The sequence below is a fragment of the Zonotrichia leucophrys genome, chromosome 7, assembly GCF_028769735.1.
Source record: "Zonotrichia leucophrys gambelii isolate GWCS_2022_RI chromosome 7, RI_Zleu_2.0, whole genome shotgun sequence".
Classification (NCBI taxonomy): Eukaryota; Metazoa; Chordata; class Aves; order Passeriformes; family Passerellidae; genus Zonotrichia; species Zonotrichia leucophrys.
Window position 1 is genome coordinate 22,651,946 of NC_088177.1, and position 13,497 is coordinate 22,665,442.

General features: G+C 35.5%; 1 protein-coding gene across 2 annotated transcripts in view; it reads left to right on the plus strand.

Moving 5' to 3' along the window:
* Positions 1–305: 305 nt before the first annotated feature.
* CCDC141 (coiled-coil domain containing 141) overlaps positions 306–13,497 on the plus strand; it is a 55,381-nt gene continuing 42,189 nt past the window's right edge. For both annotated transcript variants that reach the window (XM_064718333.1, XM_064718332.1), the window contains exons 1-5: positions 306–407; positions 1,827–1,949; positions 8,991–9,182; positions 10,299–10,407; positions 12,162–12,415. In XM_064718333.1, coding sequence (XP_064574403.1) covers positions 306–407; positions 1,827–1,949; positions 8,991–9,182; positions 10,299–10,407; positions 12,162–12,415 — 780 coding nt within the window. The remainder of the gene's footprint in view (positions 408–1,826; positions 1,950–8,990; positions 9,183–10,298; positions 10,408–12,161; positions 12,416–13,497) is intronic.

Consider the following 13,497-nt stretch of genomic DNA (forward strand, 5'->3'; position numbering starts at 1 on the left):
TGGTTAACTGATGTCAGGTGATGTCCGTGGAAGAAGCCCTTCACACTTCAGATGGTGACAAAAAAGAGCAGGCAGCTTAATGCTACCAAACTAGGGGTGTGTCAGATCTCTCTCAAGAATGATAAACTCAATGGAGGTGTCTATTTTTAACCTCCTGTTCTTTCCTTTTGGCAGACTAATCAGTGTTAGCTGAGCCGTTTCACTGAATGAATCCAAGGGACTCTGGTGCTTTCTGAGATGAGCAGGGGACCCTGAGAGAACGGCTCAAGCCTGCTTTGATGTCTGCAGCCCCGTTGTGAAGCACCATGTCAGATGAAGCCTCCTCGGAGCCCAAACCTTCTACAACAACAGTCAGCTCCGTTGCTGTGCAGGCTGGGGATGCCAGCATTGTTATAGCTGTGCTGAAGGTAAGGCAGAAACTGCTGGCATGTCTGCTCTTGTCTTTCTGCTTTTAAATATTAACATGATTAACGCTTTTAAATATTCTGGGCAAACGAGTAGCTAGCATAAAATGATGCAGAAAGGCCATTTGATTAGTCAATATCTAATAGACTTGGAAGTTAACGCTTGTTTCTCTTCACAATTACTCTTGGTGGCTTTTGGATTACAGACAGTTTTTTTCCGATGGAATAAATAGTCTGGTCAAAATATGTAAGGTCTGGAAAGGAATTCCTCTTACTCTGTTTTAAAAGAGTTAAATTAAGAGTGCATAATAATGTATTTAAAGCATGATGATTGCAGTCAAGCCTCCTTGAGGTACTTTAACCTGTACTCAGCAATAATTTTACACAATAAGTGGCTCTACAAACTCCACAGATGAGGTATTTTCTGAGGAAAAATAGTCTAAACTTAATAATGAGTAGCTATTTTTGAAAGCTGTGAATCCACAGTGGCACGTGTTTCAGTAAGCCCTTGTGTGCATGCAGTTGCGTTTATAAGCACCGAAAGGTCTCTTTTGTGAGCTGGAATCCACACCTTCACACCTGGCATTGGGAGTAAATCTGGATGCTAGTAATTAATCCCAGCTGGAATTTATTGGCATTTTTTCATTCTCCAGGCAACCTGGAAAATGTGCTAGCTTCAGCCATTAGAGTCTGTTTGTGATGCAGAATAAGGTGATAATGAGTTGAGTTGTCACCTAATTCAGGTGATTACCTCAGTTGTGGGAAGGTTTTTTGAGGTCAGTTTTCACCCTTCCTGTGAGGTGGTCTGTTGTTGCAAGGGAGTAATTTCATTGCAAGGAGACTCAAGTTGATAGTGAAGTAATTTATTTTCCCTCTCTGGAAACATGACAGTGACATCACAGCGACATCACAGCTTTGGTCCTTATCGGCATCCTTTGGGGCCTGTCCCAAAAGCTATTAAGTGTCCCTGCTGCTACCCATGCAATGTCTTGTTCCATTTATTCACTATAGAGGTACATGGGACCTATGTGGTAGAAATCAGATCTGAGGCTATGGTTTTTGCATCTCCAGTACTACATTTTTACTTCTGCCTGCCCCACTCACCCACCAAATTCATTTAACTATCAGTGTCATCTTCAGCTGAAAGGTGAGATGAATCAGAGAAAAAAAATTGGCTCATTGTGATAATTTTACTCTTCATGGACAAAATCAATATTGGAGCACCTCCTGGATAACACTAGTCTGGGATTTTGTTACCTGTTTCAAATTAAGTTTGTACTGTATTCTCTGTGACTCCCTTGTGTGTAAGGTCCCTGTGCTCCTATGACCATGGAAAGCGTGTGTGAGCTGAGAACCTGTGTGAGTGAATAAATGAAGGAAACCTTGTGTATTCTGAAGGCTATTATTGTTTCCTTATTGCAGTGTGGAAAATGGGTGAAGCTTCAGCTGGCTGAATCAACCCCTAATATACTAGAAATTGGCAGCAATCAAGATGAGGCTAAAAAACTACTTCAAGATCATGAATTCCTCCTGTCCAAGCTGAAGGTAAGATGTGATAAGACCACAAAAATCAAAAATATTCCTCAAGCCATTACAGTTCAGGTACAATAGCTGATGGAGCTGCCTGTGCCTCCTATTGCAGTGTGGTGGTTAGGTTAAACTCCACATAGGAAAAAATATGTTCAGCCTTTGTTAGTGTAGCAGATCTTCAGGGGTCTTTGTGGGTTCCTTCTAATTCAGGATATTCTGTAATTCTCTGGAAATTAGGCTTCTTCCCAGGAAAAATATGCTTCTGATAGCAGCAGGAAAGGTACAGTTTTTTCTACTTTATATATCAATGACAGATGAAAAAATCCTATGGCCCTCAGTAGCTGCCAAATATAAAGGAATGCCAATTCATTTTTTTAATTCTCCAATGTTGTGAAAAGTTTGATTATTTTATAACAGCTGTGAACACAACCAAGCCCCTTGTAAGTCTGAAGCAGATATCTCCCAAACATTTAAATTGAACATTAATTGATATTTTGATAGGGTAGGTTGACTTTATATATGTAGACAAATGAATTCCTCTAACATCTTTGAAGCTATGAACAGTAACTTATCTATTTACTTTTTTGGGGGATTGCATAAAATTGAGATCTGAAAGAACAAATATGATTTGGATAGGATCAAGTATTTGATTTAATACCAATGACTATGTGCTTCCCCAATCATTAAAAATATCCAATGAGTGTGAGGGAATTCAGTACAGCATATAGGGAATGTAGCTAATACACGGCATTGTGTGGATTTTGAAGAGTATGAAGAATAGAATTATGGAAAAACCCACCAAACACCCAAAACCAACCAAAATACCCAAAACCTTGAGAGAGGTGGTTTTGCTTTCCTTTTTTATGCAAAGTGCCTCATCTTTATTGTCACTAGTGCAATATTTGAATGTTCTTGGATCAAGCTGCTGTGTCCTGTTTGAGCAATTCAGAATTAGCTGAGTTCTTACGCCCTGGTTATTTTTCTCCTAATTTTCAAAAATAAATATTAAAGAGTGGAAAAAGAAAACAGATAAACCCATCTTTGAAAGAAACTCCCATATTTGTAAGAAAAACAAAGTTCCAAATAACATTTTACTATGAAGTCAAATCAGATCATAAAATTTATTATGCATTGACTGTTAAAGAATGCTTGTCATCCAAATACATGGAGTACAAATACTCATTATTTCATGGTTTATGCCTGTGGTCCTTGCAAAATTCAGCATTGATTAATGAATATTCTATAAAAGAATTTAGTTAAAATGACCACTTTTTCCTCAGTAATGAGCTGGACTGTAATGTTGTTAATAATTATTCCTGGCTGTGCATTTTGCAGCCATGACCATTTGAGAATTATAGTAAGTAGTTAACACTTGTCAGTAATTACATAGTCTTAAGTCACTAAACTCACTTGTAAACTTTTTTCCCAAAACTTTTTTTTCCAAAACCAGATGTTTTTTGATTGATTTTTAGTTTTTGAAATGTTGTTCACAGTAATTCTTTTCCACTTAGTATTTGATAATGAATTATACCTTAGCTATGTGAAGACAGGTAAGAGGCAGTTTGAATTGTTTCCCCATTTCTTTTATATAGTTGTAAAAAGAAAAAAAAAAAGGAAAATAAATCCTAACAGATACCCATACTTGATATGCATATGCTTAACTTTGCTGATTAGACTAGCTCAATTCAAAATTAAATTTTTGTGCAGGTCAGGCAAAAATTCTTGAATAAGTAATGATTCCATCATGAAACTAATCCTGCTTAAGGCAAGAGTTTGATGATTCATACTAAATATATCTTTGGAATCAGTAGAGATGAACCTATGGACTTGTAGAAGATAATTTAAGGAATAGTTGTCCATTCTGGCATTATTCCATGTTCTTCTGTAAACTCATTCTAGGTTTTGATCACCCCTTTGCTTTTTAACTTCATTATTTTCATCCTGGTATATTTATTGCAAGTTATAATCAAAATATTCTTCTGTCAGCTTAATATGTTGAAGATTCACAGGCATAAGTTAGGACAAAATCTGGCAGAGTGATCAGTTTACATTCAGTACTTCTGATGCTAGAGGAAAAGGAATGTAATACAGCTCAGTATTTCAGGGAATTGGTTTTGACTTAGCAATGCTGACAGGGTTAAAAGCCCAAACAAACAGTTTGACATTTAGTAAGGCAAATGGTACTTTAAACATCAATTGGAATAGATTTGTTGAAAGAGAAAACAGTAATTTTTAGAACAATTTTGAAGTTCTTTTAATGTTCAGAATTAGAGTGAAAAAAATTGGTGTGTGGTCTTCAGGGCCGTAGGAGAAAAGATATCCAAAATAATTTGCTTTGATAGAATGTACTCTAGCTTATTCATAACTGATTTACATTTGTTCCATTTAATTTAGGAATTGGGAACACTCCATTACTAAAAAGGGCACAAGTTTTGAAAAGGGCCCAACTTCAGATGTTTATGGATTAGGAAACAGATGTGTTATTATTAATAGAGTTGAAAGAATAAATGTTGAACAGGAAAGATTAAAACTGAGACTAAACAGAGAACATGTATACAGTGTTTACATCCAATTAAAATTCCCCTCAGTAGTCTCACCTAACAGGTTCTGATTCTAAGCTATTATATTCTGTTTCTGTTTTGCTAAATCAGACCATATCAGCAGCACCAGTTTTGTTGCAACCATCAACTGCTGTGATTTCATGGAATTCTCTTTCCCAATATCTGATTCATCCTTTTTTAGGTAACTTTCAACAGGTTTATATGTTCTGGAAATATGTATATGTACATATGGATGTCTCATTTTTCACAATTTAAAAAGAAAAATGAGAAGAATCAAACCTATAAAACCTGAGATAAAATTTCCAGGAGGCAAAATTATATAGATTGCACTTTGTATAAACATTTCTCTGCCATTCTCCTGCTGTTTCCAAGAGAAGATCTGCTTGGAGTTAACATGATTTCTTAGTGCTTGGGTCTCTCAATATTAAAACTCACTGGATCTTCTGGAAAAAAAAAAGAAAAAGTGTGTGTGTGTCCATAAAAATTTTAAAATTCCTAATAAGGCATTCTTGGTTTGCTTCCAAAGTTCTGGTTTTTATCATGAGAGAGACTGCAGCAGAACAGCCACAAAAGTGAAGAGAATCTAGCCCATAAACTTAAGTTTAAAACCATCATTTTTATTAATTTGGCTCATGAACCTGAGGATTGCTCCTAATTATTTTATTTACTTTAATTCGCAGAGCATAAATTGCAAAATATTAATTTATATGCTAATAGCCAAGAGAAAGAAATTAGAAAATTACATACTTCAAAAAGCACTCATATAATACATTCATTTTTTGCATTTGATATCTTTTAAATAAGCCTTTCAGTTATTTCAAGCAAAAATATTTTCAAAATGCTTATTTTTCAGTAATTTTGTAAGGGAAGAAATTATTTGTTAATTTTTTCTGAATGATTGGCAAGTAGTTGTTGAGGTGCCCAGCAGTGCAATTAACAGCAAAGTTCAGCTGCCTTTTTATCAAACCATAGCTGACTTTTGCAAGTTATTAAAAAAAAAAAAAGGAAAATTCAAATGTAATAAATATTTGTTTTCATTGTTAATTCATCTCACTCATAAATTTCAATATTTGTATGAACAAAATTCCCACCAAAATAGTATTTGAGGTAGCTTTATAACTATTTTCAACAACTGTGTTGTATAATCTCAGCACTGCCTTTTAGCACTAACTAAAGGCTAATTTTAGCAGCATCTCAGTGCTAAGAGAATGGGAGAGTAGTTTACACCTCTGAAAATTCCAAGTTATGTAGTCAGTGTACAATAACTCAGGAAAGGCAAAAGATAATTTCCCCCTCTCATTCCTTGCTCTTTTAACAGATGGAAAAGTACCCTATTAATGGACTGTGAACGAATTAATACAAAAGTTGTACTATCCACCACAAGTTACATAAGAGACTTTTCTGTCTTTGCTGCAGTATCAGAGGCAAATTTACCCAGAGAAGGAGTGGGGGGAGAGGTGTGGCTGCACAGCAGCTGCATCACCAGGCAGGGAGCATTCCTGCTGCAGGCCTGGGATTGCATACACCCAGTATCCCTTCAGTCCATCTGAACCACAGCATTGCTCCCTTAAGCCACCAGTGTTCTTCTTTTGGTGTGGCAGAATTAGACATGTCATAGATATTTAATAAAAAGTGAAATTGGTCTGTGGTTTTCAGGGCAATGCTTTTTTGGCATGGTTTTACTGACAGCAGCAGAAGCTGCATGTTTGCATGAGCTCCTTTTTGGCTACATGCTAGGCATTCCTTGTATTGTCAAGCCTCATTCCAGCTTCTCAGAGTCCAAGGAGAACTCTACTCTTCCGGTTTTTTGTGCCCACAGGGAGTGAAACATGAGATTCCAGAAGTGTTTGAAATACTTTTAAGTCTTTACTGGAAATCTCTGCTAAGTTCATCAATTGATAAAAAGCTCATTAAAATTCAGGTTTCTGTGAAATATTCTGTTTTCCATAAGTCATCATTTTTTGGATGAAAATACATTTTGCCTCTTAATACTGATTGGATGTTAGGGAAAAAAGTTTGACCATGTAAATGAGCTCATCCTAGAACAGGTTGTGCAGAAAAATTCTGGAATTTCCATTGTTAGGGATATTTAAGACTTCATGGGCTAAGAAGTCCTTGAGTAACTAGAGTGAGTGGTTAGGCAGATGACCTGAAGAGTCCTGTCCAAATTATTCCTTGGCTCTGTGTTGATAAAAGGGTTATATTTCAAAGATAAAAAATAGAAAACCAGTAGTATCAGTCTACTTAATTTAAAAATAAAGTATTCACATGTGTACTATATGGAAACTAACATAGTTGAGGATAATTTTTTTGAAAGTTCTCAGTAGCTAGTGGCTTTGACAGTTGTGGGAAGCATAATTTTAAACTCAAGGCAATAAAACCTTGATATCACTCTGACCATCTTAGGTATTTGAACAGTTTCTCAAAGAAAGAGTAGTTTCCTGTAAAATATTTCTCTCTCTTTTTTTTTTTTTTTTGTTAGTCTGTTGTCTCAAAATGTAACTTTTTCTGTTGCTGAGGAAACAGACAGCATGACAACTCTTGTGATACTATATTAAGTTTTTTTTGTAACATTACAGGAGCTATTATTTGAAGGCAATAAAATACACACCCGTTGTAAATGAGTGAACCATATTAAATCCAGGCTAAAAATTAAGTCTGTATTTGAAAACTTCCATTAATCTGTTCTAAACACTGAAAGACTATTACACATGAACAGTTTCATAGGTGGTTTTTTGGTGGTTTTATTGTTAACTTTATGCATAGTAGTTCTGCATTTCATTAAATGCAGCAGTTTAGCAGTTTGGTTTGCTTTAACCCTCTAATTTTCTTTGACTGGATTTGAATTCAGCTCATAGTAACTGAATTTTAAAAGGCGCAGGAAGCATGACTGATAACCTTTGAAGAATATTCCAGTTTTCTCTGTGTCCTAGGGATTAGCTATTCCTCACAGCTAATCAAATACCAGAAAACAGAGCCTACTTGTCAGGGATAAATGGTAATTAACAACCTGTTCAGAAAAAAGGCTTCTAAAAGAAGAAAATTTACTTCTGGATCCTATACCATTTGTGTAACATTCATCTTGCATAGTTAGGAAAGATTTAGCATTTGAAATGTCTTTTAAATAGGTTGGAGCTGATTTAATATTAGGATAAAAGCATACCTACTTTTATTTCAAAATATAAAATATTCAGCTCTTTGAAAACTTGTCTTTGCCAAGAAATTCCACATGGAACTCCTTCACATGTCATCTGGTTTTCTACAGTGTATTCAGAGCAGCTGTGAAAGTGGTCTGATATTTTGGTAAAATTAACCTTGTAGTGGCAAGCAGCTTGGATGTAATATTCTGGGAATATTTTACCCCCTTTTTTAATATCAGCATTGTCATGACTATAATGACTTTTCATTAACTGATATTAAGATGTTGAGTTAGTAAAGAGACTATCAATATCTCATATACTCATTTAATTCCTGTTATACTTGTTACAGAGCTGGTTTAGAATGTTAATGATATCCCATGTTGGATGATTAATGAATGCCACTGCTTTTACTGAGTTGTTATGCATGTAACAATTTTATGCCTCATCAAGAAGGAAACATCATGAAGGCTTCTCTTAGAGTTGGTTATCAACTTTTCATCCAGTGGTATATGAATGGTCATTTGAATTGTCTAATAAAAATTTCTTTTCATATTCCGTATTCATGTGGTAGCACCTCTAATAACAAAAAAAGTGATATTTCATTAATTCATGCTCATGATAAAACCCAAGATGGGGGTTGGGAAGAACACAGAACAAATGTTAATCAATTTTTCTGACACACTAAAGATTTGTAACATAAGCTGGAAATGGGCCAGCAGTTATCTTTCCTGTGGTGAGATTAACAAAAGGAATGAAACACAGAATAATTATTTTGACAATAGAGCATTATTATTTGGTGGCCAGCTTGAGCAATGCAGCAAGCTGAACTTGAAACATTACATAATTCGGTGAGGTTTTGGAGAGTATGTGTTTTAGTTCAAATCACTCTTATCTGGATTGCACTGTAGTCATCAGAAACTTATGAGTAAATTGCCTCACAAACTTCTAAAACTTTTAATGTCCAGTAATGTAACATGATGACATATGAAAGAGGAATCAAAATAGCTGCACTGCTACCATTTCCAGGAGGACAGACCTCAGTTTATGGAGATGTAAAAACATTGGAGTGTAAATATTAGAGATAACATGATAAATTCTCTTAAATCTTGTTTGTATTTGAATTTTAGAAAACTATTGCCTCTTAAGTGCAGACGAAATTCAGAAGCTTACCATAAAACATACAGAAATAGCTACACCCCTATCACTAGGAACTGGAAATAAAATAGGAGTAGAAGGTTTGTGGCTCCTGTACAGACCCACAGTAAAGATAACCTGACACCGGTATCAGCGCAGTGTTTGGGGTTTTTTGTATAGATTTCTTATGTTTGTTTTGTTTTGGTATATTTCCTTCTCAGGCTTTGGAAGACAAGGTATGGGACCTGCTGCAGGAGGCAGATAAGGTTGCAGAGGAGAACAAAGAGAAGAGTCAGGTTTATGATGCCATGGCAAAGACCCTTGGGGATGCATGGGATGCCCTTATCATTATGTTAGAGAAGCGACAGGCACTTCTGGAACTCACCTCAGTGTTCTTTGAAAACGCTCTGGAGGTTTGTATATAAATCAAATAACTGTTAATTTGAAGCCACCCTCATCTTAGAGGTACACTGACCACTGTAATTTCAATGTGTTTTGTATTGTTCATTGTATTCCTAAAGGTTGAGGCAAACAAGAAAATTAAATTATTGGGATCCTTCCTTGGGATCTTTCCTTTTCCACCTTTCAGATAGTATAGGACGAAGCTGAACGAAACACCATATAGACTTTAAGAAATATTTTAGTCACAATGTCTCCCAAATTTGTACTTGACAGAAAATGCCAGTAAAAAGTGGAACTGGACCAAACACTAAAATATGTATTTCAATGGCTGTGGACATTCTGCAGAATAGCTTTCATTCCTTATGATTAAAATTATTTGGCATTGAAAGACCTTATTCTCAGATGCCTTCTGATGATTGGTCACTGAAAGATTTACACCAAAATACCCATAAAGTATTGTAACTATATAAAGCAAACTTTAGTCTCCCTTGACAGTGCTTCATCTGAGACTTTGGTGTACAGATGGCCACTAAAAAATGAAAAACTGTGTGATCCCTGTTTACCCATTTCTCATATGCTAATTCACTGATAGACACAGGGAGCCAAAGAAGAGAGGGATTCCATACCCTGCAGGTTTTTGTCCACTCTGTGTAGCCTCATTATCAATGTCCCCACATTCTGGAACATGAAGAGTTTAATAATTCTCCCTGATAAATTTGTTTCTGTAGTATGCCAGTGTCACCTATAAGTTGCAGAAGCAATTACTAACTGCCCTAAGAAGTCCAATTTCAACAATCTACTAATTATTGTGTCCTGATAATGTGTATTATACAAAGAAATTAGATTTGGCATAAGGCTTTGTAGGAAAGATGATTAATAAGTGGCAAACTGTAATTACAGATTGTGTCAACTAAAATCCTTCAATCAATCAATATTTGAAAGAAAAAAAACAACTCAGAAGGCACATAGAGGCCAGAAAGCATCTGTATCTGGCAGCCACTAAAAATTACTTTCTCCAAGAATTTACAAATTCTCTTGAACTTTCCCAATAACACAGAGATTATTCTGTAGTTATGCAAAAGAAAATTACTGTGTGCTTCTCCCTATCCTTTCTTTCCTTAATGCAGTTTGCTATTAAAATTGACCAAGTTGAAGATTTCCTGAAAAATGCTCAGGAGTTCGATAATATTGACTCTTTGCAAGAACTTCTTCTGCAACAAGAGCATCATACAAAAGGTACAAACAGAATTCCACTCCTGACAACATGTGGTTGTGTGCTGATTCTTGAGGGACTAATTTTATTCTTTCTGGGTGCATTAAAAAAAACCAACGTATAACAAATACGCAAATACTCTGTTTGGGAAAATATAATAGTGAAATAGATTTTAGCAGACGATGAAAGATGTGAAACTCCTGGTTTCAAGCTAGCCCTTGCATCTCACCTTCAACAACTTTCCTGCACGTACCCTTGCCCATAAAGTTTCTTTCGCATGAGTTCTTTTTCTTTATTCAAGCTTTCATGTGAAGCACCATCTACTATATTGGGGCGCATTCAAATCAAAAAGAGAAAAAAGTTTTTGGAACTAATCTCATTGTGTGGCTACTTCAGGCACCTTTGCAATTCCATATGATTCTGCATTTTTTATAAGTCTTAAGACTCTGTCTTTGTAATTTTAATCAAATTTTTAAATTAAACTTGGTAGAATATCAGTCATACTTTATCTTTCACTAGTGCAGCACTAGCTAAAGCAGTTTTAGCTACCTTGAACAACAGGTATTCTTCCTGGGAGGCTGAATAGAGAATGAAACTTGGATAACATTAATATGGGGTTTGGGTCTTCCAAATAGATCTTCATGGGAGCAAAGTGCTCACTGCATACCAATTTAGGCTTGAAGTATCTGGCAGCAATTTACTGCTGAAAAGAGAGTCTATAACTACAAGCATCAGATGAAATTATTTGCCAGACAAAGTCTTTGCTTTGGTTGCAATAAGCCTTCCCTCAGATGGAGAAAAGTGGCTGCAATTTATTGATTTCTCATTCTACCCTAAAATAAAATAAAAATTTTGAAAGCTGATATTGGGTTATTTGATAAAAAACAGTGCTTTTGCAAGAAGGATACTCTCTATCTGCTCCAAAGAAAGATGACTGAAAATACAACCTTGACCAAGTATTGACTCTACCAGTATCTGATAAGTAGTTAATCAGAAATGCTTATCACTCAGGAATTAAAAAAAAAAAAAAAAAAAAAAACCAAACCAAAAACAACAACAAAAAAATGCACTCCAGAATGGAAAAAAAAAGTAAAAACTTATGAAATATATTTCTTTACGCATTTCTATGTGGTTTTCATTTTGGATGGACCAAAATTAAACATTTATGATTAATACCACATTTCTGGAAGGCAAGAAGTAAAATGGACAGGCTTGTTGCAGTGAGCTTAAGGAAACTAATCTCTCTTGCTAGCCCTTAGGGAATGAAGAACTAGAGGCCTCCCACTCTGCTTCTTCCCTGAGTGTTTTTTGTGAAAAGAGGGGATTTTGTGTGCTTTGTCTCACTAGTTGCATCATTAGTGAAAAACTGCAGGGGATACTGACCCACATGGGAAGCAGGGTAGAAAATTTCACTTCAGCTTACCCACAGGTTGGGAAACATCAAAAAGAACTCAGTTTTGAGAAAACAATGAAACTTCTGGGTTTTGTTTTGATGACTCTCAGTACACCATCGTATGTGTATGTGAATATATGTTTGTGTATACACCATTGTGCCTTTGTAGGTTTACATAAGAGCTGTCCAATTTGAAATACCTTAGCATATATATATATATATATATATTCTAAAGTAAGCATTCATGTTCATGCAATGCTTGAAAATACATTGTGCTTGTGTATGCAAATAGATATTTGAAAGATACTTGAGTAATATTTGAAATATGGTGCTAGAATCACAAAGCACCCTGGGTTTTCTCCTGATGAAATTCTGTTCTTACAGAACTTCTGGAGAAGTCATTTGCTCTTTTAAACAAAAGCCATGACCTAACTCAATTCATAGAAGAATTCAAATGTGAGGGGCCAAATGCAAATCCAGAGCTGATTCAAGGAGCCCACAGCAGCTGCTTGAAGATTGACAATCTCCTTGAGATGCTGCAGGACAGGAGGCGGCAGCTGGACAAATTCCTCAGACATCAGCGCCAAGGGCTGGAGCAGGTTCTGCAAATTTGTTTGTGGCACCAACAGGAGACCCAGGTAACACAAACAATATCAAGGGAAATCACAGTATGGAAAACAACCTAGCAACTGTTATACAGTAGAAACAGAAAAGGAGCCTAAATATATTTATTAGGCCTATATTTCCGGGCTACTTCTATTTGAGGAAGTCCTAACTTTTGAATGTTTGACTGATGTCAGTGTACTGGAGACATGCTCTGCTCTATTGAATCTAAGAGTAGCTTTTTGTTCTTTGTGTTGCTTCTGTTTTGCTAGGCACAACTCTGTAGTCTAGTAGGATGCACAATCTATGTGTTGTTTATCCCTTACTACCAGGTTATGAAGCACTGAAAATGCAACATCTCCCTTTGATCTCTAACTGGAATGTGATGATCTGATAATCATGATTGTAACATATTTCTTTTTCAGTATTTTCAATGTGTGAAAGCATATTTATTTTACATTGATTCTTTTATGGAAGTGTCAGCAGCATATTTTCTGATTTTTCTTTCATTAATGAAAATCAAAGGCAGATTGGCCTATTTTATGCATAATTACTTATCTTTGGAAGAAAAAAGTAATTATGTCAATAATTATTGACATAATTAGATATAGAAAGTATATCTAATATATAATTTCATATAGAAAGTAATCTAGTCAATAATTATTGTAAACAAAAGATAAAATCTGATTCTTGAAAAACAGGAGTGATTTCGAATTTCAACCAATCAAGGAAAACCACTCTCTTTTTCAAACAGCTGTGTTAACCTTGCCTCCTTTCCCATACCTTCAGCAAAATCACTGAAAGTGAAATTCTTTGGGTTTATTGCTTATAAAGCAAGTAAAGAACTCTCAGCCATTCCTCCAGAGCTAAGTTAGCACAATGAAATCACTCAGAGGTATTAGCTGTAGTGGAAGCCGACTGATTAAACTCGCTGTAATGGAAAGGAATATTGCCAAGTGGTAAAGGGGTGAACACTTTGCTGTAACAGGATTAAAAAATTACTTCTTCCTCTGCCTAACTTTACAGAATTACTGTTTTTTTTGCTAAACAGATACATGATAAAACTCCCCCAGCCCGAATTTGTAAATAAATTTTTATTTCCCTTTTAGCACAGTTT